Source organism: Mizuhopecten yessoensis, unplaced genomic scaffold (assembly GCF_002113885.1).
Source record: "Mizuhopecten yessoensis strain PY_sf001 unplaced genomic scaffold, ASM211388v2 scaffold716147, whole genome shotgun sequence".
Taxonomy (NCBI): Eukaryota; Metazoa; Mollusca; class Bivalvia; order Pectinida; family Pectinidae; genus Mizuhopecten; species Mizuhopecten yessoensis.
Window position 1 is genome coordinate 53,846 of NW_018479971.1, and position 23,199 is coordinate 77,044.

Below are 23,199 nucleotides of genomic sequence, written 5' to 3' on the forward strand. Positions count from 1 at the left end.
TGGTTTTATCATTTTGACTTTGTTAATGATACAGAAAATGTATATTTAGACACTCTGTGGATGTAGCGGAGGTTGTTTATTGTGGGAAAAGAACAAGAAAAAAATTGCAACGTGTCGAATGCAAAAAGATAATAAGGCAAAGTTTTTCGGAAGGGTAAGCGACGTTTACTTCATCGAAGAAATTTGCCATATAAACCTACGTCAAATTCGTGTAATGAAAGATTCATAAACAGGAACAAAGAAAGCGACGATTAAACAGTGAACAGTAATGCGTTTAATAAAAATCATCGACCGTGACATCATACCAGGAAATTGAATATTTTCAATGAAATCATTATTTACTATACAACTTCACCAACATGCATTATATTTCTCAAGACTCTATGATAACCAAAATAAAAAGCACACTATATTTTGGGCAAACGATTGTACAATGAAACATTGAAATCAAAACTGCTATATGAAAGGTTGTGGAAACATAGACGTTACCTTCAAGTAAGGCAATGTTCACAATCTGAAAATTAAAATTAGATAAATCCCATACAAATATAAAATATCTTGAAGTACGAGTAATGTTGATTTTGTTTCTTCTCAATATCTCTTTTTGAAAGTTAGTATCAATGTAATGTAACAAGTTAATGAGTGTTGTTATCTCTTAATACTTCTTGTAAATAGAACATTTCCGTTTGGTTAACTTCCCCTCTAAACAACCAAACAACTTAGCCGGTAAAAGCTTCATAGATATATTGTAACACCGAGATGAAGGCGTCCACTGGACTTTGTAAATCACTTCACTAGCCAAATTTTTGCAGACATCTCAAACAAAAAAACTGTTTCTGACACATGCTCCACGATTGGGAATCACAGATCTGTGTTGTATACCACAAGCTACTCTTCGTTACTAAACAGCTCATATATATTTGTGTAGATCAACTTTGCTGAATATCCACTGCCACGGTCAGTTTCGCAAAAAGATGAACTTCGTAATACTGAACATTAATGAAATGCGTTTAATATAATACTTCCGTATGTTATCTTCAGGACTATCGTTAAAATTTGAAAAAAAGGAATAACTTACCCGTTCGATGATTGTCGCGTCGCTGTTTCTTTTGCTGATGATAGAATATCAAATACACTTACAACGTGTACAGTACGGTTGCTAGTTAAACGCTGGTAAATAATTCAACAAAATGTTTTGGTATTTGCACAGGTATGTTGTTTATAATTAATTTATCATAGTGCTAATGGTATAAGTACTACAATGTTACCAGCAGTATAGTCATTGATATAAGACACAGCATTATGATGTGTTTTACATAAAACCAGGGGAAAAATAACCGTTTAGGTTCTTTATATTACAGTTATATACATAGAGGATAGTTAATGGTGTATTCAGTAATAAAAAAATATATTTCACAAGTGTGGCTAATATTTTGATATTTTTCACGAGTGCGCAGCACGAGTAAAAATATCAAAATATTAGCCTCACGAGGAAAATATATTTGTTATTACTGAAGACACCTTTATCTTTTCTATTTATTACATTCTTAAAACATAAAACATGACAATTGTAATGCATTAAATAAGGTCGGGAATCAGAAGCGTAATAATAAGCGCCATATTCTAATGATGTTACGCTTGACAACAAGGCTGCGCGCTATTTTGAATATGATACTTTACGCAATTCCGACGTTTTCTGTTGTTTTTTTCTGGTATGATTGCTTTTATAAAAATGTTATTAATTGTATATTTATGAAAATACTTAATTGTATGTTACCATAACAACTTCTACTGTCGCTTCGTTTGAATCTTAACACAAAATCGTTGCCTTTGAATGCAACAGTGTGAAAGGTATCAGTTTTATCAAGTTGATCGAATCCGATATTTCACTATTATCTGTTAATCGATTCATTCTGACTTAAATTGCATCAGAATTTTAAATAAATTGCCCGCTAACTCAAAGTGTTCAAAAGGATACTTTTTTACACGTACAAAAAATCAGAAATCCATACACTGTGACAGCTGATCTATATCTGTCAAACATCACGGGTCATAAAAGACAGGCACTTCGTTTGGCTTCATTTAAGTATGTAGTACCAAGCTCATGCTGTCACGCAACTTTAACCGTTGTGAGTGGCTCCTAGTCAGAAATCAAACGATTTATAGTGAGTGCCCTTTGTCCTTTGGCAAAACGTTCCAGTTGAGCTGAGGATATCGTTTTGGAACGCAATTTGAAACACTTTTTGAAACGTTTATCATACCAATTCCAATAGGGACCACAGTGGAAAAAAGTCTGTGACTTTACTGTGTTATCCCGGTAAAACATGTATTGTATTGTCCATGTGATGTACTTTTATGTATTGATTCAATGTTTTACCAAATAAATCTATCTGATAGAAAATTATATATCTACCACTTGAATGTTATAAAAATCAACTTTTCCTTGGTTTTGTGCTGATGGTAATTTATGGTAATGGTAAAAACAATCACATACGAGTACGACGGACCAAACAAGGTTAAGACATCAGGGGACATGATGACAAATCAGCCGATGACAACACCGATGGTGATGTGTTCCATGCACTGCATCAAACTGTGATGTAGATATGTGTGTCGTTTCTAAGATGAACCTTTCACCTGAAGGATCCCCGTCCAACCGCACTGTGGATTTTCATATATGCATTAACCTCCACCTAACTTCCGTTTCGATATACTGTATGGCAATTTGGCCAGAACAGTTTCGTCGACCCGGTAGCTCAATTTTGTTAGAATCTCAGTCTATCCCCGCTGTATGAGTTTACACTCAGAACACTGTTGTTGGTTAAATGTTGTTTATTTCATTTCCATGTACATTAAAAGCACTCCAAAGTTAAGGTTTACTTTTCAGAATAAATAATCAAAGCTATTATCGTGCAAAAAAAAAAAAATCCCAATGCTTCGTTACAATTTTTGCATTTAAACAAAATGATTCTAAGATCCTGAAATTGCGTTGAAAAGCACTAAATATTTGCATTGTAGTGTTTCTTAAACATTCCTCTTCTTAATTTCGCTTTGGATATAACTGTAACGCGATCGGCTTTTGATACTTCCCTAGAAATATCATTTGGTTAGAGTGATAGTATAATTATATGTGACTCAGGGCTTAAATCCTAGTCTAGCTGCATTGTGCTTTTACACTCAGAAGACTGATGTGGTTTTTTTTTCCTGAATCATTATTTTTCTGATAAAATTCCCGGTAGGTATAGTTTTTTTATAAATGATTTATTTAAGATATTGTCATGCCGACGACAATATTTTAATGAATATCAGGGTTTAGCAGTTGTACGGGCAACCTCAAATGAAAATACGTTATTCGGGAAACAAAGTACGTTTTACATGTGTGTATGCCCTATTTATTATCATGTCGACGCCCTCGTTCACTGTACCATTAATAAGTAACAACTTATGAATAATATATCATCACTCCCCTCACCTATTAGTAATGTGACAATGAGATAGCTATGGCTACACTTGTTCTTATCAGACTATGACTTGCCATACGTATAATTTAAGCGAATCTTCTAATGGTTAATCAAGTGCGATCAAATACATCGTAGTAATGTCTTGAATATTTTAAGTATACAATTCTCAACAATGATTAGATTTTTATCCTTGATAAATAAATTTAGAAGTTTAGAATAGCATTTTTGTGATTTTTATTAAAATTGATTACTATATTTACATTGTTTTTAGATAATTTTTTGCTATTCCATGCAAGCCTTTAAATTTTTCAGTATATATTTTTGATGATATTTAAACTGATGTGTTTTCTATAGGCGTGGAAAGTTAATAAGTGATATGTGCAGATAAATTATTAAAGAGTGATTTTTTTTAGTACGTTTTCACTTTTTTCAATGGTTTGATAGCTGTGCATATATCTTTTAGATATAAATTTAATAAAATAATAAAATAAGATATCGTAGAATAAGTAATATTCAAAAGAATTCTAGAAATCACTTAGATGGAATCATCGAGGTAGAATCGGTTACCAAAGCAAAGCTAGAATTAATCTGTAGACGTTTATATTTTATATATTTAAACATGTATTTTACCATTTGTTTTATCTTGGGACCGATACAGCATTTAGCTGAAGCTCTAAGGCTGTCGATGAGCATTTTTTTAGTGGAAGATCCGTGTCGGATTGATCAAAAGTGAAACCCTGTTAAGTGATAATTTCAATGTCCATGAGATTAGGTTTTTTTTTTTTTTCAATTTGATATATTGGAATTACCGTTCAGTTTTTCAATGCAATGAAAGTTTGCCCTGGTATGGTTCGTAATTTAATACATTACTACGCTCTTTTGAACATTGAAAAGCTCAAGAGCAAAACAGAGACATATCTAAGAAAGGAGATGATATAACAGAATTAATCCACCAGCAGAAAAATTCACAAGCAGATGTAAAGAGGAGAAGAGTGATTTCTTATTCAACTGATTCTTAGATTTTAAGACCGACCAAAGATAGCATGGATCAGGCATGAACACATCCGACCAAGATCTTCATCTGAAGCAAACTTGTCCAAAACCTATTGCTTCTTGAAAGAATAAAAGTTATAAGATCTTTCAGACACAACATCGGTGTCGGAATTTTTCTATGGACGATGCTATCTCTGTCCTGAACGTTTTTATTTTTGTTAATGGTCTTTGTTGATTGCTAGCCGTCAACAAAGTCTACAACCCCAAGGACTACAAACTCGCAATCATTCCCGGAAGCTGACCCCACTTCCCAAATATTTTCTACCACAATGTCAAGAAGCACTGCTTTGTTTGACTACCTAAGCTATGAAAATGTCCCGGATTAAATCAAAAGTTCCATTGTGTTTCAAGAAAGTTAATTGTAGACCACTGCCAAAATCATTTGAGTGGACAGGGCGCTTTAAAAGAAGACCCGTTTTGTACCAAATGTAACGTTCCTTAATCAGTATATAAGATCTCAGAAAAGATAATTCAATCCTACAATTTGTACGAGGCCATTATGACATCGCTGTTACATGTTGTAGTCTATTTTGATAAAGACAGAAGTAATGCTTCCATGCAGTCAGGGGTGTTACAAATGCTTTTGGTTTGGTGTGTTTGTGTTTTATGTCCTATTAACAGCTATGGTCATTTAAGGACGTGCCAGGTTTTGGTGGTGGACGAAAACCGAAGTTCCCTGAGAAAAGCCACCGACCTACGGCCAGTCCCTGACGACTGTCCAACGTAGGATTTGACCCCGCGACCCAGTGGTGGAGGGCTAGTGGTAGCACGATGCCAGACGCCTTGACAACTCGGCCACCGCGGCCCCATGGATCTATACATTTCTCTGTATTTCTTAATAATTTTTATTTTCTAGCCCCTTGCTTTGCAATACCTCATGTTCAGTTCTAAATTTGAACATTTGCAATATGGCAGTATTTATTCCCAGCATTAAGGGAAAAAAAGTCCAATAAAACATCTGGTTAACCCGTTGTCAGTATAATGTGACCGGGTGGAATGCTGTGCTCGATGCCTTCGGCATGGTATTTCAGTGAGATAGCACTATAAAGTTGGCATCAGATCCGCGCTATCACAAGGAGGCAATTACACCAACCTTCTCTGTCTCCGGCACACAAACACACACGCATGCATACACAACACACATTGAGGTACGTCCTTAAATGATCTTAACTGTAAATAGGACGGTAAACAAAATATAACCAAACCAAACCAACCTGGAGGAACAGGAAATAATATTGCAAAATTCCGTTACTACTATGCCAGGACAATGGATGTACCCGGCAGGTCCATGCTAAATGTGAGATCAGCCTTTTTGTACATATAATATTATGTCTGTATAGTTATATATATAAGCAGTGGACATAGTATATGTTTGCCCCATTACAAACAAACAGTTTTAGTTTGTTCCTTTAACCACATTTTCTAAATGCTTGCCAACACTTTTGGCTTTTTGTTTTCTGTAGACCTACACGCAGAACGTCAATAAATACAGCAGTTTTATTATATTATCTACAGAGAATTGTTTATCAAATGCAAATTCGAAATTTGCATGTTTAATTTTGCATTTTATTACCTATATATTTGGTGAATTCATGGGGATTTATCTCCCTTAGACAGTTGTTCATCCGCCACATACATTTATGAACTTCTTAGTGACACCGCACTCTCTTGAATTAAACAAACAACACTCAATTGAAAAAAGCGCACTTTATCTTTTTTATTTGCACGCAAAACAATTTGTCCATTTTGAAATCAATAAAATATTTTTTACAGCCTTAGAATGTCACCTTGGTGCGTTGTACGATCACACAATTGAACCATTATGGTTAGGTATAAAGAATTATGATGATGACTAGTAAAAACGTGTCCTATTCCTGGGTCGAAATTGGACAAATATGGTGTATTTCTAACGTAGAAAATGGTAACTACAATGTATTAATATAAAATAAATGAAAACCGTTTTTCGTTGACAAGTAGTGGATGATGATAAATCTTTATGAATTGTTAGCATCATTTACATATCTTGTTTTAATTTATTTAATGCGTCTAAACTTAATCAATGACGGCACTGTTACTGTAGTGATGCACGTAATATGAGTATACAACTACATATTTCAAGGATGATGATATCATTATCAGTGTGTAGAGATGTCACACCATTAATTAGCGTCGTACATATGTACTTAGTACACTTTCACTCTCCTGTCTATGGACTGGTGTGGTGTATGTGACCTTGGCTCATTAAAACTATCCTGACAGGGGAATTCTGGGGGCCTCAGTATATTGGAGCTATCCTGACAGGGGAATTCTGGGAGCCTCAGTTTTTTGGAGCTATTCTGTCAGGGGAATTCTGGGAGCCTCAGTTTATTGGAGCTATTCTGACAGGGGAATTCTGGGAGCATCAGTTTATTGGAGCTATCCTGACAGGGGAATTTTGGGAGCCTCAGTTTATTGGAGCTATCCTGACAGGGGAATTTTGGGAGCCTCAGTTTATTGGAGCTATCCTGATAGGGGAATTCTGGGAGCCTCAGTTTATTGGAGATATCCTGACAGGGGAATTCTGGGAGCCTCAGTTTATCGGAGCTATTCTGGCAGGGGAATTCTGGGAGCCTCAGTTTATTGGAGCTATCCTGACAGTGGAATTCTGGGAGCCTCAGTTTATTGGAGATATCCTGACAGGGGAATTCTCGGAGCCTCAGTTTATTGGAGCTATTCTGACAGGGGAATTCTGGGAGCCTCAGTTTATCGGAGCTATTCTGGCAGGGGAATTCTGGGAGCCTCAGTTTATTGGAGATATCCTGACAGGGGAATTCTGGGAGCCTCAGTTTTTTGGAGCTATTCTGTCAGGGGAATTCTGGGAGCCTCAGTTTATTAGAGCTATCCTGACAGGGGAATTCTGGGAGCCTAAGTTTATTGGAGCTATTCTGACAGGGGAATTCTGGGAGCCTCAGTTTATTGGAGCTATCCTGATAGGGGAATTCTGGGAGCCTCAGTTTATTGGAGCTATTCTGGCAGGGGAATTCTGGGAGCCTCAGTTTATTAGAGCTATCCTGACAGGGGAATTCTGGGAGCCTCAGTTTATTAGAGCTATCCTGACAGGGGAATTCTGGGAGCCTCAGTTTTTTGGAGCTATTCTGTCAGGGGAATTCTGGGAGCCTCAGTTTATTAGAGCTATCCTGACAGGGGAATTCTGGGAGCCTCAGTTTATCGGAGCTATTCTGGCAGGGGAATTCTGGGAGCCTCAGTTTATTAGAGCTATCCTGACAGGGGAATTCTGGGAGCCTAAGTTTATTGGAGCTATTCTGACAGGGGAATTCTGGGAGCATCAGTTTATTGGAGCTATCCTGACAGGGGAATTTTGGGAGCCTCAGTTTATTGGAGCTATCCTGACATGGGAATTTTGGGAGCCTCAGTTTATTGGAGCTATCCTGATAGGGGAATTCTGGGAGCCTCAGTTTATTGGAGATATCCTGACAGGGGAATTCTCGGAGCCTCAGTTTATTGGAGCTATTCTGACATGGGAATGGTAGGGGCTTGATTCAACGAAACTATCCTGACAGGAGAAATATGGGGGCCTCGACTCAATGGAACTATCCTGACAGGAGAAATATGGGGGCCTCGGCTCAATGGAACTATCCTGACACGGGAATGGTGGGGTCCTTGGTTCATTAAAACTATCCTGACAGGAGAAATGTTGGGGCCTCGGCTCAATGGAACTATCCTGACAGGAGAAATGTGGGGGCCTCGGGTCAATGGAACTATCCTGACAGGAGAAAGGTGGGGGCCTCGGCTCAATGGAACTATCCTGACAGGAGAAATGTGGGGGCCTCGGCTCAATGGAGCTATCCTGACAGGAGAAATGTAGGGCCTCGGCTCAATGGAACTTTCCTGACAGGAGAAATGTGGGGGCCTCGGCTCAATGGAACTATCCTGACAGGAGAAATGTGGGGGTTCATTGAAACTGTCATGACACTGGAATGGTGTGGGACTCGGTTCATTGAATCTATGCTGACACAGGAATGGTTGGGCCTTGGTTCATTGAAACTATCCTCAGACGGGGGTGGTGTCGGCCCTGGTTCATTGAAACTATCATGATACGTGAATGGTGTTGGCCTTGGTTCATTGAAACTATCCTGACACGGGAATGGTGTGGGCATTGGTTCATCAAAACTATCCTAAGACGGGGCCGGTGTGTACCCTGGTTCATTGACACTATCCTGACACGGGAATGGTGTGGGCCTTGGTTCATTAAAACTATCATGACACGGGAATGGTATGGGTTTTGGTTCATTGGAACTATCCTGACACGGGAATGGTGTGGGCCTTGGTTCATTAAAACTATCCTAAAACGGGGGTGGTGTGGGCCTTGGTTCATTGAAACTATTCTAAGACGAGGTTGGTGTGGGCCCTGGTTCATTGAAACTATGTTGACACAGGAATGGTTGGGCCTTGATTCATTGAAACTATTCTAAGACGGGGGTGGTGTCGGCCCTGGTTCATTGAAACTATCATGATATTTGAATGGTGTGGGCATTGGTTCATCAAAACTATCCTAAGACGGGGCCGGTGTGGACCCTGGTTTATTGAAACTATCCTGAAACGGGAATGGTGTGTGCATTGGTTCATTGAAACTATCATGACACGGGAATGGTATGGGTTTTGGTTCATTGAAACTATCCTGACACGGGAATGGTGTGGATTTTGGTTCATTGAAACTATCCTGACACTGGAATGGTGTGGGTTTTGGTTCATTGAAACTATCCTGACACGGGAATGGTGTTGGTCTAGGTTCATTGAAACTATCCTGACACTGGAATGGTGTGGGCCTTGGTTCATTAAAACTATCCTGACACGGGAATGGTGTGGGTTTTGGTTCATTAAAACTATCCTGACACTGGATAGTGTGTGTTTTGGTTCATTGAAACTATCCTGACACTGGAATGGTGTGGGCCTTGGTTCATTAAAACTATCCTGACACTGGAATGGTGTGGGTTTTGGTTCATTGAAACTATCCTGACACGGGAATGGTGTTGGTCTAGGTTCATTGAAACTATCCTGACACTGGAATGGTGTGGGCCTTGGTTCATTAAAACTATCCTGACACGGGAATGGTGTGGGTTTTGGTTCATTAAAACTATCCTGACACTGGAATGGTGTGGGTCTTGGTTCATTGAAACTATCCTGACACTGGAATGGTGTGGGCCTTGGTTCATTAAAACTATCCTGACACGGGAATGGTGTGGGTTTTGGTTCATTAAAACTATCCTGACACTGGAATGGTGTGGGTCTTGGTTCATTGAAACTATCCTGACACTGGAATGGTGTTGGTCTTGGTTCATTAAAACTATCCTGACACTGGAATGGTGTGTGTTTTGGTTCATTGAAACTATCCTGACACGGGAATGGTGTGGGTTTTGGTTCATTGAAACTATCCTGACACTGGAATGGTGTGGGCCTTGGTTCATTAAAACTATCCTGACACTGGAATGGTGTGGGTTTTGGTTCATTGAAACTATCCTGACACGGGAATGGTGTGGGTTTTGGTTCATTGAAACTATCCTGACACTGGAATGGTGTGGGCCTTGGTTCATTAAAACTATCCTGACACTGGAATGGTGTGGGTTTTGGTTCATTGAAACTATCCTGACACGGGAATGGTGTGGGTTTTGGTTCATTGAAACTATCCTGACACTGGAATGGTGTGGGTCTTGGTTCATTAAAACTATCCTGACACGGGAATGGTGTGGGTTTTGGTTCATTAAAACTATCCTGACACTGGAATGGTGTGGGCCTTGGTTCATTAAAACTATCCTGACACTGGAATGGTGTGGGTTTTGGTTCATTGAAACTATCCTGACACGGGAATGGTGTGGGTTTTGGTTCATTGAAACTATCCTGACACTGGAATGGTGTGGGTCTTGGTTCATTAAAACTATCCTGACACGGGAATGGTGTGGGTTTTGGTTCATTAAAACTATCCTGACACTGGAATGGTGTGGGCCTTGGTTCATTAAAACTATCCTGACACTGGAATGGTGTGGGTTTTGGTTCATTGAAACTATCCTGACACGGGAATGGTGTGGGTTTTGGTTCATTGAAACTATCCTGACACGGGAATGGTGTGGGTTTTGGTTCATTGAAACTATCCTGACACTGGAATGGTGTGGGTCTTGGTTCATTAAAACTATCCTGACACGGGAATGGTGTGGGTTTTGGTTCATTAAAACTATCCTGACACGGGAATGGTGTGGGTTTTGGTTCATTAAAACTATCCTGACACTGGAATGGTGTGGGTTTTGGTTCATTGAAACTATCCTGACACTGGAATGGTGTTGGTCTAGGTTCATTGAAACTATCCTGACACTGGAATGGTGTGGGCCTTGGTTCATTAAAACTATCCTGACACGGGAATGGTGTGGGTTTTGGTTCATTAAAACTATCCTGACACTGGAATGGTGTGGGTCTTGGTTCATTGAAACTATCCTGACACTGGAATGGTGTGGGCCTTGGTTCATTAAAACTATCCTGACACGGGAATGGTGTGGGTTTTGGTTCATTAAAACTATCCTGACACGGGAATGGTGTGGGTGTAGGTTCATTAAAACTATCCTAAAACGGGGGTGGTGTGGGCCTTGGTTTATTGAAACTATCTTGATACGGGAATGGTGTGGGCCTTGGTTCATTAAAACTATCCTAAGACGGGGTCGGTGTGGGCCCTGGTTCATTGAAAATATGCTGACACAGGAATGGTTGGGACTTGATTAATTGAAACAACTCTAAGACGGGGGTGGTGTCGGCCCTGGTTCATTGAAACTATCATGATATTTGAAAGGTGTGGGCCTTGGTTCATTAAAACTATCCTGACACGGGAATGGTGTGGGTTTTGGTTGATTGAAACTATCCTGACACGGGAATGGTGTTGGTCTAGGTTCATTGAAACTATCCTGACACTGGAATGGTGTGGGCCTTGGTTCATTAAAACTATCCTGACACTGGAATGGTGTGGGTTTTGGTTCATTGAAACTATCCTGACACGGGAATGGTGTGGATTTTGGTTCATTGAAACTATCCTGACACGGGAATGGTGTGGGTTTTGGTTCATTGAAACTATCCTGACACGGGAATGGTGTGGGTTTTGGTTCATTGAAACTATCCTGACACTGGAATGGTGTGGGTCTTGGTTCATTAAAACTATCCTGACACTGGAATGGTGTGTGTTTTGGTTCATTGAAACTATCCTGACACGGGAATGGTGTGGGTTTTGGTTCATTGAAACTATCCTGACACGGGAATGGTGTGGGTTTTGGTTCATTGAAACTATCCTGACACGGGAATGGTGTGGGTTTTGGTTCATTGAAACTATCCTGACACGGGAATGGTGTGGGTTTTGGTTCATTAAAACTATCCTGACACTGGAATGGTGTGGGTCTTGGTTCATTAAAACTATCCTGACACTGGAATGGTGTGTGTTTTGGTTCATTGAAACTATCCTGACACGGGAATGGTGTGGGTTTTGGTTCATTAAAACTATCCTGACACTGGAATGGTGTGGGCCTTGGTTCATTAAAACTATCCTGACACTGGAATGGTGTGGGTTTTGGTTCATTGAAACTATCCTGACACTGGAATGGTGTGGGCCTTGGTTCATTAAAACTATCCTGACACGGGAATGGTGTGGGTTTTGGTTCATTAAAACTATCCTGACACGGGAATGGTGTGGGTGTTGGTTCATTAAAACTATCCTAAAACGGGGGTGGTGTGGGCCTTGGTTTATTGAAACTATCTTGATACGGCAATGGTGTGGGCCTTGGTTCATTAAAACTATCCTAAGACGGGATCGGTGTGGGCCCTGGTTCATTGAAACTATGCTGACACAGGAATGGTTGGGCCTTGATTCATTGAAACTATTCTAAGACGGGGGGGTGGTGTCGGCCCTGGTTCATTGAAACTATCATGATATTTGAATAGTGTGCGCCTTGGTTCATTGAAACTATCCTGACACGGGAATGGTGTGGGCATTGGTTCATCAAAACTATCCTAAGACGAGGCCGGTGTGGACCCTAGTTTATTGAAACTATCCTGAAACGGGAATGGTGTGTGCATTGGTTCGTTAAAACTATCATGACACGGGAATGGTATGGGTTTTGGTTCATTGAAACTATCCTGACACGGGAATGGTGTGGCTTTTGGTTCATTGAAACTATCCTGACACGGGAATGGTGTGGGTTTTGGTTCATTGAAACTATCCTGACACTGACATGGTGTGGATTTTGGTTCATTGAAACTATCCTGACACTGGAATGGTGTGGACCTTGGTTCATTGAAACTATCCTGACACGGGAATGGTGTGGATTTTGGATCATTGAAACTATCCTGACACGGGAATGGTGCGGGTTTTGGTTCATTGAAACTATCCTGACAAGGGAATGGTGTTGGTCTAGGTTCATTGAAACTATCCTGACGCTGGAATGGTGTGGGCCTTGGTTCATCGAAAATAACCTGACCCTGGAATGGTGTGGGCCTTGGTTCATTGAAACTATCCTGACACGGGAATGGTGCGGGTTTTGGTTCATTGAAACTATCCTGACACGGGAATGGTGTGGGTTTTGGTTCATTGAACCTATCCTGACACGGGAAAGGTGTGGGCCTTGGTTCATTGAAACTATCTTTACACTGGAATGGTGGGGCCTTGGTTCATTAAAACTATCCTGACACGGGAATGGTGTGGGTTTTGGTTCATTGAACCTATCCTGACACGGGAATGGTGTTGGTCTAGTTTCATTGAAACTATCCTGACACTGGAATGGTGTGGGCCTTGGTTCATTAAAACTATCCTGACACTGGAATGGTGTGAGTTTTGGTTCATTGAAACTATCCTGACACTGGAATGGTGTGGGCCTTGGTTCATTGAAACTATCCTGAAACTGGAATGGTGTGGGCCTTGGTTCATTAAAACTATCCTGACACGGGAATGGTGTGGGTTTTGGTTCATTAAAACTATCCTGACACGGGAATGGTGCGGGTTTTGGTTCATTGAAACTATCCTGACACCGGAATGGTGTGGGTTTTGGTTCATTAAAACTATCCTGACACTGGAATGATGTGGGCCTTGGTTCATTAAAACTATCCTGACACGGGAATGGTATGGTTTTTGCTTTATTGAAACTATCCTGACACGGGAATGGTGCGGGTTTTGGTCCATTGAAACTATCCTGACACTGGAATGGTGTGGATTTTGGTTCATTGAAACTATCCTGACACTGTAATGGTGTGGGCCTTGGTTCATTAAAACTATCCTGACACGGAAATGGTGCGGGTCTTGGTTTATTGAAACTATCCTGACACTGGAATGGTGGGGCCTTGGTTCACTTAAAACTATCCTTATACTGGAATGGTGGGGCCTTGGTTCATTGAAACTATCCTAAGACGGGGGTTTGTGCGGGTCTTGGTTCATTGAAACTATCCTGACACTTGAATGGTGTGGGCCTTGGTTCATTGAAACTATCCTTACACTGGAATGGTGGGGCCTTGGTTCATTGAAACTATTATGACACTGGAATGGTGGGGCCTTGGTTCACTTTAAACTATCCTTATACTGGAATGGTGTTGGTCTTGATTCACAAAAAAACTATCCTGATAGGCCTAGCCTCAGTGGTTTACAGTTAAGGTATGAGAGCATATAAATAGGCCGAGAGCTCGTAGCGGTTTACAGTTAAGGTATGAGAGCATATAAAAAGGCCGAGAGCTCGTAGCGGTGTACAGTTAAGGTATGAGAGCATATAAATAGGCCGAGAGCTCGTAGCGGTTGACAGTTAAGGTATGAAAAGCATATAAATAGGCCGAGAGCTCTCAGTGGTCTACAGTTAAGGTATGAGAGCATATAAATAGGCCGAGAGCTCGTAGCGGTTTACAGTTAAGGTATGAGAGCATATAAATAGGCCGAGAGCTCGCAGTGATTTACAGTTAAGGTATGAGAGCATATAAATAGGCCGAGAGCTCGTAGCGGTTTACAGTTAAGGTATGAGAGCATATAAATAGGCCGAGAGCTCGTAGCGGTTGACAGTTAAGGTATGAGAGCATANATCAGTGATTTATAGTTAAGGTCTGAAAGCATATAAATAGGTCGAGAGCTCTTAGTGAATTATAGATTGGCTTTTGATAGACCCATCAATATGCCTCGTACAGTAGTTTATATGTTAAGATTCTGCTCTGCCGGATTCTATGATTTAATACATTATTTGATAACATACTGAATTCATTCCCATATCCAGATGTATTGGTTGCACTTGATTCCGATTTATGATTATCCTCGTTAGATGGATTAAAGAAACTAGGTTTAATTCACATTAAGTGTATGTGAAACACATATGTAGCTTTAAAATATGGCATCATTAACCAGCTAACAGGTTAGATACATATGTATGCATAATAACATGCATTATTCATGCAAACCGAAAGAGGCGACTAAGTGTGGACCCCCCTGCTGTGACTGTTAAATCCACTGCAGAATTGAGAGGCGACTAATAAGGGCATTCTGAAGGAAATCGAGATTTTTCACATTTACCGGACCAGATTATCACATGCACATGTTCCACGTTTTTGATATCTCGTCCATTCTTTCTGGTGCTTATCTCTCGTTGACTCACTTTATGTGATAGTGCATCTTGCGCCAGAATAGTTCCTCTATATCAGCGTTCCTTGTCCGCGATGCTCTCAGCTTAATTTCTGCCTTCAGCTGTCTTTAGCCGAGGAGACTATTGGTTTTATATAATAGCTATATTTTCAATTATAGTATATCAGTTCTATCTTCTTCTAATATGATGTATATGTACATGTAACTGTTCCGTTTCACTGTGTCTTGATAAAGGAGCGGATCGCTTCGAAAATTTGACAACCTAAACTTGTCCACACTGTTGGAATTACTTCTTTGCCCCATATATGTATGTATGTATGTACATGTATGCCTTACCATTCGGGACAACTCTATGAAGGTAACCAAGTTTTGTCCTTGTCCGTCAGCAAGGTCAACCACGGGTTTCCGTTCCATTTTATCAACTTTGTACTGATACATATTATGTCATAAATACTCTTTATGTTTATGAGAAATTTCGGACTACGTGACAAACCCACATCCTCAAATTCCGTCATCGATACGACGTTCATTGTCCCTTGGTAAACAAACAGCTGAGAACGGGGCATTGTTGTGACCATTAATACAGATTCTAATCTAGGGTATCTCTGCCTTTCTCTTTGTTTGGGTTTTGGGCAGGTCATCTGTTTGAAATAACCTAATACGAGCTAAATATCATGCAGAGTATAGGGTATAGCCTATGTCGCAATGAACACATTTTCCGAAGCCAGAAATTAGAACACGCCTGAGGATGGGTGTTTTTCCTAACCGATTTCAACTTTCCGAAAACATCTTACCCGGATCTCATTAGTTTATTTCACACGCAAACTATAACTCGTACAATGTATACGTTTACAAGGGGCTGCCCTGAATAAAATATAGTAACATAAAATATATAACATTATTTTTGTTCGTGTAGAGCGGCCTGACACAATTTGCATTAACGCATGGTGACGATGTTACACAACAATGAAATGGTACAACCTTGAACAGGTGATCAACACAAACAGAAGAAGAAAAAAATATTCTCCGGAACGCAATCCGAAGAATTACTTTCGAACATCTCCAAATCCTAACCCTTAGGCTTACCTTAAACATTATTTTTGCATTAACCTCGCACTGTACAACAGCATTAGTCATAATGGTATAGTTAAACCATAAAACAGCATTCTGTTCAGTGTTATGGTCCTATAACTCGAAACAGGATTGCAGACAAAATGAATAACGCGAGTTTCGTATAAAGTTACGAAAGGAATAAATTAAAAACGAAACAACAAACAGTTAAGTAATATGAAGGAAAAAACAATTACAATCATAGTTAAGAGGGGGAAAAGGTAAAATAAAGCAAAACAGATGAAAAAGAAAGAAAAGAATACATTTTAACATCGCAAGATTGTTCTACAACGTCAACACTACGCCTCAATTCAACTTCCTGGTATAGTTTGAAGTGCGTGAGAACGTTCTACGTACTAGTGTACTAGTAAGGTGCTGAACCGTGTATAAAAAAAATAGAACAGGTGTTAAATATCCTGACCGATCTAATATGTCGCAATGTGGAAGTTTTATTGTACACAGTCACGCACTACTGTCTGAATAATGTATCACAAGGTTGTGTACGTTAGCTACAAATTATGTGTTTTTTGTTTCATTCAAGGCTGATATCATAACCATGTTGAATGAGATAAGTCCACCATTCAAAATCATCCAGTCATCATTTAGATAAAATGAAATCGAAACGAGACGGGGTGAAAATGTATGTTTTCAGGAGGAATTCTATTAGCTTAAGCGGCCATATGGAAAATTTCATGATACAGGACAAATTAAGTTGTAATTTATTCAACTCAATGTCAAAAAGAAAATATCGCGCCTACCAGCGCAACGGAGATCAATTTCAAACGCATATTTCCTGACGACAGTTAATAGACCCATACCAGAGTGAAGAACTACTAGCTAATTCGACCCGGATATATATTTCTTACATGTTGGTAAACAATTGTGCTAAAGTTGATTGCAGCTCATTATTTGCTTTCCTCGATAGCTGTTTGTTACGAAGCAATTAATCATTCTCAAGAGTTTAATCTAAATATGGATTTGGTGTATAGCGTCCTGATAACAAGAGTTCTTCAAAACTACTCAGTCAAGGTTTTCTACCAAAAAGCCTTAGAAATACACTGCAGATTTATATACATGTATAGGCCATCATTTCGAATTTATTTTCAATATAACTGTATGATATGTAACAAGGTCTAAGAAGGGAGAAATAATCGATTATGGGCGTTAAGGGTCATATCCAGCCTCATCGGGGATTTAGAAATAGGCCGAGAAATATTCGTAATCTGGAATAAATGAAGTACGCAAATATGCAATTTTAGATTCATTCAACAACTGGTTTAGGAGATATGGCATTACAAACAGAAACATAAATCTGAATATTCATAACAAAATGCGTGAATATCGTCTGCTGTGCGCTATATGGTAGAAAATTGGGGGCAATTTTGAAGCAAATTTACTAAACACTCTTCAATTTTTTAAGCCAAACAAGTAATTATCTGACATGATATGACTCAGTATAATGTACCAACCATATACAGATAAATTGATTTATATTTATGAGGACGTAATACTGCTAAAACTATAAATGAACTTAAGTGAATATGTTTATAAGTTAAGTATTATAAACTTTAAACCATCAATACTTGTATGTTCATGTACCACGGGTCCGAGTTTGTGTATGTACTTATGATTTAATAGGTTATCATGATTTATAGTTATTACATATTATCGCATACTACTTTCATTCAGGGATACTGCTTAGATAGCTATTAGGTATATAAATTGATAACATCAAATATTTCATTTATTTATTCATCTATTTTTTGAGTAGACCAGGAGGGGAGAAAATCAAAGTTATGAAAAAATATAAACTGATGCAAAAGCCAGACATATTATGATAAAGAAAATTAACCTTGCGCACTGTAGTTACAGTAACACCAGTGCACAAGGATGTAAAATTCAGTTCACAAGCGTGTTAACTCTAGCGCATAAGCTCGACCCCTGTGGCTTTTCTAAAACCACTGGAATTTGAAGAATTAAGAATGACATAACGTTATGAAATGGCAACAAGGAAGGACCCTTCAGCACACTACTCCTGTACGACCTCATTTTTTTATATACAAATGGTTATGATAATGGATCAGACATCAAACCAGATTTATCTCTCAATATGTATATTATATTCGTTCAACAGAGCACGTCCATTATTTTAGATACCAGACATAACAAATGAACGAACGTGTGAAGTCGGTAAGTATCGATCCAGGGTTACTGATGCCAATAAAAGACGTCAAGTCTAGGGAACGCTCATGATCATCTCGGGAACAAACAGTACGTCACTATGCCGGAAGCTGATCAAGGCGATGTTGTTGTTTTGTCTGGCGCCCTAACTAATCACTCTCAAGAGCGCTTTGTAGCCAATAAATGGCATACCTATATATTTTACACAATCAGAAATTTATTGGAAAGTCTTAAGAAAGCATATCTTACCACGTGATCTTCTCAATGCCCTCACTACGTACGGGGGTGGGCGTGTTCGTGCTCTGGTTGTTACAAAAATGTTCTGATTGATATGGCATGTATTTCTAACAGCTCATTAAAAGTGCCATGCAAGAACAGATCTAATTGAATGTACTTTGATATCAAAACCAGACCATATTAGTCTCCACTCTAGTAAGGTAATATCAAACAACGGTTAAAAGTCTCACCTTACAATAAAACCATGTTCCACCGCCTGATACATTTGTATATGTTTTGTTTTGCTTTTTTTCAAATCATATTACGGTAATCGAAAGATGTTTCCGGGTCAACGCCGCCTGCAGAAATCGAACCTGCTATTTTTATATAACAGGTTTTTCTGAGGACGGGTCAGAGAGCATCGCACGGTAAATCAGGTTTTCCTCTTCTGCCATCTAACAATCCAGATGACGAATCTTCTGCGATTGGTGTGACGAGAGACAGATTGATCCACTCAAGGTGTCTGTTCAGGTTATTGCCGATATCTTCTGTCATTGTTCAGGGATCGCAATGTTGCTCCCGGGACTATTGCTGGCTATCGCTCTGCTTTAGCCAGTGTTTTTGCTTTTCATGACAGATCGGAATTTCGCACAGCTCCCTCCCTGTCAGCCTTGATCAGGGGTTTCGATCTTGGAAGATCCAGGGCCAGGTAGCTTGCATCTCAGTGGAATCTGGCATTTGTGTTAGATTCCTTGACGAACTCCTCCTTATAAACCCTTATTCCATGTCAAGGCTAGAAATGTTGTTTTTTTTTGTATATTTACAATGCTTCCTTTCTAACTCCTATCGCTCTATTAGGCCTGATATTTTGTTCATTTATGTGTAAATTTTTATCTCGTCCCCAATGTATATTTTTCATAATAATAACGTTTTTGATGAATATCGCATATTCATCAACTAATATACCAATAAATGTATCAATTTTCCGTCAAACAATCGTCCATAAATACTACAAGTAAAGAAATATTTCTCATACTGTAATAATTCTCATATTGCAATAATAATTATCATATTAATGTGTTTTACTCACCGAATGCGTTGATGCAAAGGAAACATGTACAGGACAGTTCATAGCAAGGACACCTTTATCCGCTCTTTGAATTTCAGGGTAGTCATAATGCGCTAGTCTGCAATCATACCCCGCTCAGCAGTCCCCACAAACTGTTTATCCGTTAAAAACCCGTGTATATGTAGAGACGATGCGACGTTTCTAGTGCTGTAATAGAACCGTTACCTTCGTTGATTGTATCTAGGCAATAGCATAAACAAAGTTTAGTGCGATAACTTTATTATTGTTTAAACATCAACCGGAGCTCCTGCAAATAGTGTAACACATCTGTTTATTTGTGTTTTGTTCGTACAATGTAAAAATAATGTATACATAAAATATTTCGCTTTCAATACTATTTGTTGATTTATCCGGTATTCTATAGCCCATACGGAACAATTGGATTCCAGAACATATATATTAATAAGGTTTCTAATAGACGGGAGTTATACCTTCAATATATGTACATGTATTATATATAGTATACATTACATTTGCCATTGTTGCAAGCATTAGTTTCCCTTTCGTGCTGTTTTATCAAAAGGACAGGACGATTTCAATGTAATTATTAATGGAACAATTTATATCGCGTATCTTAAGGCACAACGAAACACTATCACGATCTGATACCCAGGGGACGATATCAGTAATATCCCGAAAGATAAAAGCGGGTTGAAATGTGATATTGTTCCAGGCAGAGGTTTTCTGATCGAGGGTCGCTTCTCAATGGACTTGTGTTCGGAGATGGTAATATCACCGGTTTTGAAAATAAAATAAAAAATCGATATATCATTTGTCCTATTTCTGTTGGTTACCACGAATATTGTGGTTTGTCCTTGGGAAGCTTCAGGCTTAGCCTCATCATATCACAAGCAATAGGACATCTCCGTGTGGTAACAACCACACCTGCACGTGCCAACAACCACACCAGCACGTGGCAACAACAACACCAGCACGTGGTAACAACCACACCAGCAAGTGGCATCAACCACACCAGCACGTGGTAACAACAACACCAGCACGTGGTAACAACCACACCAACACGTGGTAACAACCACACCAGCACGTGGCAACAACAACACCAGCACGTGTACCAACACCGTTAACATCAGCACGTGGTAACAACCACACCACCACGTGGTAACAACAACGTTAACACCAGCACGTGGTTACAACAACACAAGCACGTGGTAACAACTACACCAGCACGTGGTAACAACAACGTTAACACCAGCACGTGGTAACAACACACTAGCACGTGGTAACATCAACGTTAACAACAGCACGTGGTAACAACACACTAGCACGTGGTAACACCAACGTTAACAGCAGCACGTGGTAACAACAACACCAGCACGTGTAACAACAACGTTAACACCAACACATGGTAACAACCACAACAGCACGTGGTAACAACAACGTTATCACCAGCACGTGGTTACAACAACATCAGCACGTGGCAACAACAACGTTAACAACAGCACGTGGTAACAACAACACCAGCACAACCTCTTTATCCATATCACTTGGTGACATTATATATCGAAATAGAGTTAACCGTTGGACCCACCATTGCCGTTTTGGGGAAATGGGAAGACCAGTAGTATGATAATATGAGGTAGCTAATGTGGATTAGTTTTAGTGTGGCCTACTTTGAGGGAACTGAAAAGTGAGAAAAACAGACCGGTAGTATGATAATATCTAATGTGGAATAACCCGCCTGTGTTAGTTTGACCTACTTTGCAGCAGGCACTGAAAAGTGAGAAAACATATTAAAGATCCGCTTGACAGTTTACATCAGTTGTATTTCTATCTTTTCAATTTTAACAAATATGTTTTGGTATCTATCTACCAGTATCAGTTGAAGTTATAAGGCAAATTTATTCTGGTACGGTCCTTTTGAAAACGTTCAAAAACAACAGAATAGGAACTAAATAATTTATTTCGAATACATGTGTCATTATTTCCATCCGTGTCTCCTTAGTTCTCAGAAATGTATAAACCATGTAGCATAAAGCAAGCATTGTTCCATTATAATTAATCGATGCTTTTCACTCGGTAAACAGATAGTGCTGTATGATATTTTGCTGATGAGATAAATTACTGCTATGATTAATCAATGTTTTCATTCAGTCAACAGCGGATGTTCTTTGTTTTGTTTTTGGTAAACGCGGTGCTGGGTATCTATTGTATGACAACTCTCTTTTGCAGTTTGCTTTCCAACAATCTACAACTTTAATTATCCAAACAGAATAAGCGGTTTTTTTAGTGTTTGATAGCCAACGAAACCTCCCCTAGGGCCAGGCCATCACTCGTAATTATTGTTTTGCATACGATACATGTAATACAGTTACCAGCAGAAAAAAAATTGAATGACGTGGGAAATTTGATCAGCTATGATCTAGAACACGGAATGGGTAACCATATTAAATGACTGGCTATCTAACAATTACGTTATATTGGCGAAGTTACGGCTATCAAGTTACATTTTATTTTTTGTCCTGAGGTAAATTGAAAAACTAAAAAAAAAACGAGAAACTTAACAACTATTATTATCACGTCAATTTATGGTTTATGATTATACATCTATTAACTGTTTTTCACAATGATGTTTTTTTTATGTCCAGTTTTTTGTGTAGATATGGGGTGGAACAATATACATCTGTCACATGCCATGCAGCATTTCTTTACGATTTAGACTCATTATTTCAACTAGTGAGGTACATGAAACCCTTCTGATATATTCCTGTCACACAAAACATCAAAATATTGATAATGTAATTTAATAAGTTAAAAAACACATCTGTAGTACATTTATATATGTACTCAGTGAAGATCATTCATCTCTAGAATGTGTTTCAAACATGCTATACATTATTTCACAAGCCTTATACAATATTGCAATAAGACAATATTCTCCTGTTATACTGGTTGTATCATGTACCCAATTTTTCCAAATCTCATCTAGGGATTGCCTTCATTTGCCAATTTCTTCCACAGCAAAAATTGGATTAGAAATTAACAAAAAATCATGATTCTGTCTATAATGTGGCATGGGACTCTGTATTCCCTTGGATTATTTGGGGTAGCTTTCTTAGTGCAGGTTATTTTTCATTGTGCATATGTGTAGATACTCCACTTGTGCAGTAACAATCAACAAACATGTGTAGTCGATCATGTAATGCCGTCACTGTCTTGTGATGAGACAGAGTGAAAACTGATATAAATGCGGAAAATTTCTGTACAACAAATCAATATTTTACACTTATGCAAGAATTACCCCACATATAGATGATTATTATTGTCTTTTACATTGAAATCACTAATAATTGCACTATAGCATTCACTAGTAACAGAAAATATAGTTTACATGCTTCATGATGTTGTTGGTACGTTTTTCTGCCGGAGAGTTTTCATGTGTTTCAAATAGGCGAAAC

The 23,199-nt window shown here is 38.9% G+C and overlaps 2 protein-coding genes across 2 annotated transcripts; both read right to left on the reverse strand.

Annotated features, from left to right (window-relative positions):
* Positions 1–9,066: 9,066 nt before the first annotated feature.
* LOC110441843 (cell surface glycoprotein 1-like) lies at positions 9,067–11,239 on the reverse strand. Its single transcript, XM_021485112.1, has 3 exons — positions 11,204–11,239; positions 9,408–11,081; positions 9,067–9,276 (listed from the first exon to the last, which is right to left on the reverse strand). Exons 1-3 carry the CDS (start codon positions 11,237–11,239, stop codon positions 9,067–9,069), a joined length of 1,920 nt encoding a protein of 639 aa, XP_021340787.1.
* Positions 11,240–11,290: 51 nt separating this feature from the next.
* On the reverse strand, positions 11,291–15,561 carry LOC110441844 (keratinocyte proline-rich protein-like). The gene is made up of 3 exons (XM_021485113.1): positions 15,484–15,561; positions 13,187–13,774; positions 11,291–12,256 (listed from the first exon to the last, which is right to left on the reverse strand). Exons 1-3 carry the CDS (start codon positions 15,559–15,561, stop codon positions 11,291–11,293), a joined length of 1,632 nt encoding a protein of 543 aa, XP_021340788.1.
* Positions 15,562–23,199: the final 7,638 nt, after the last annotated feature.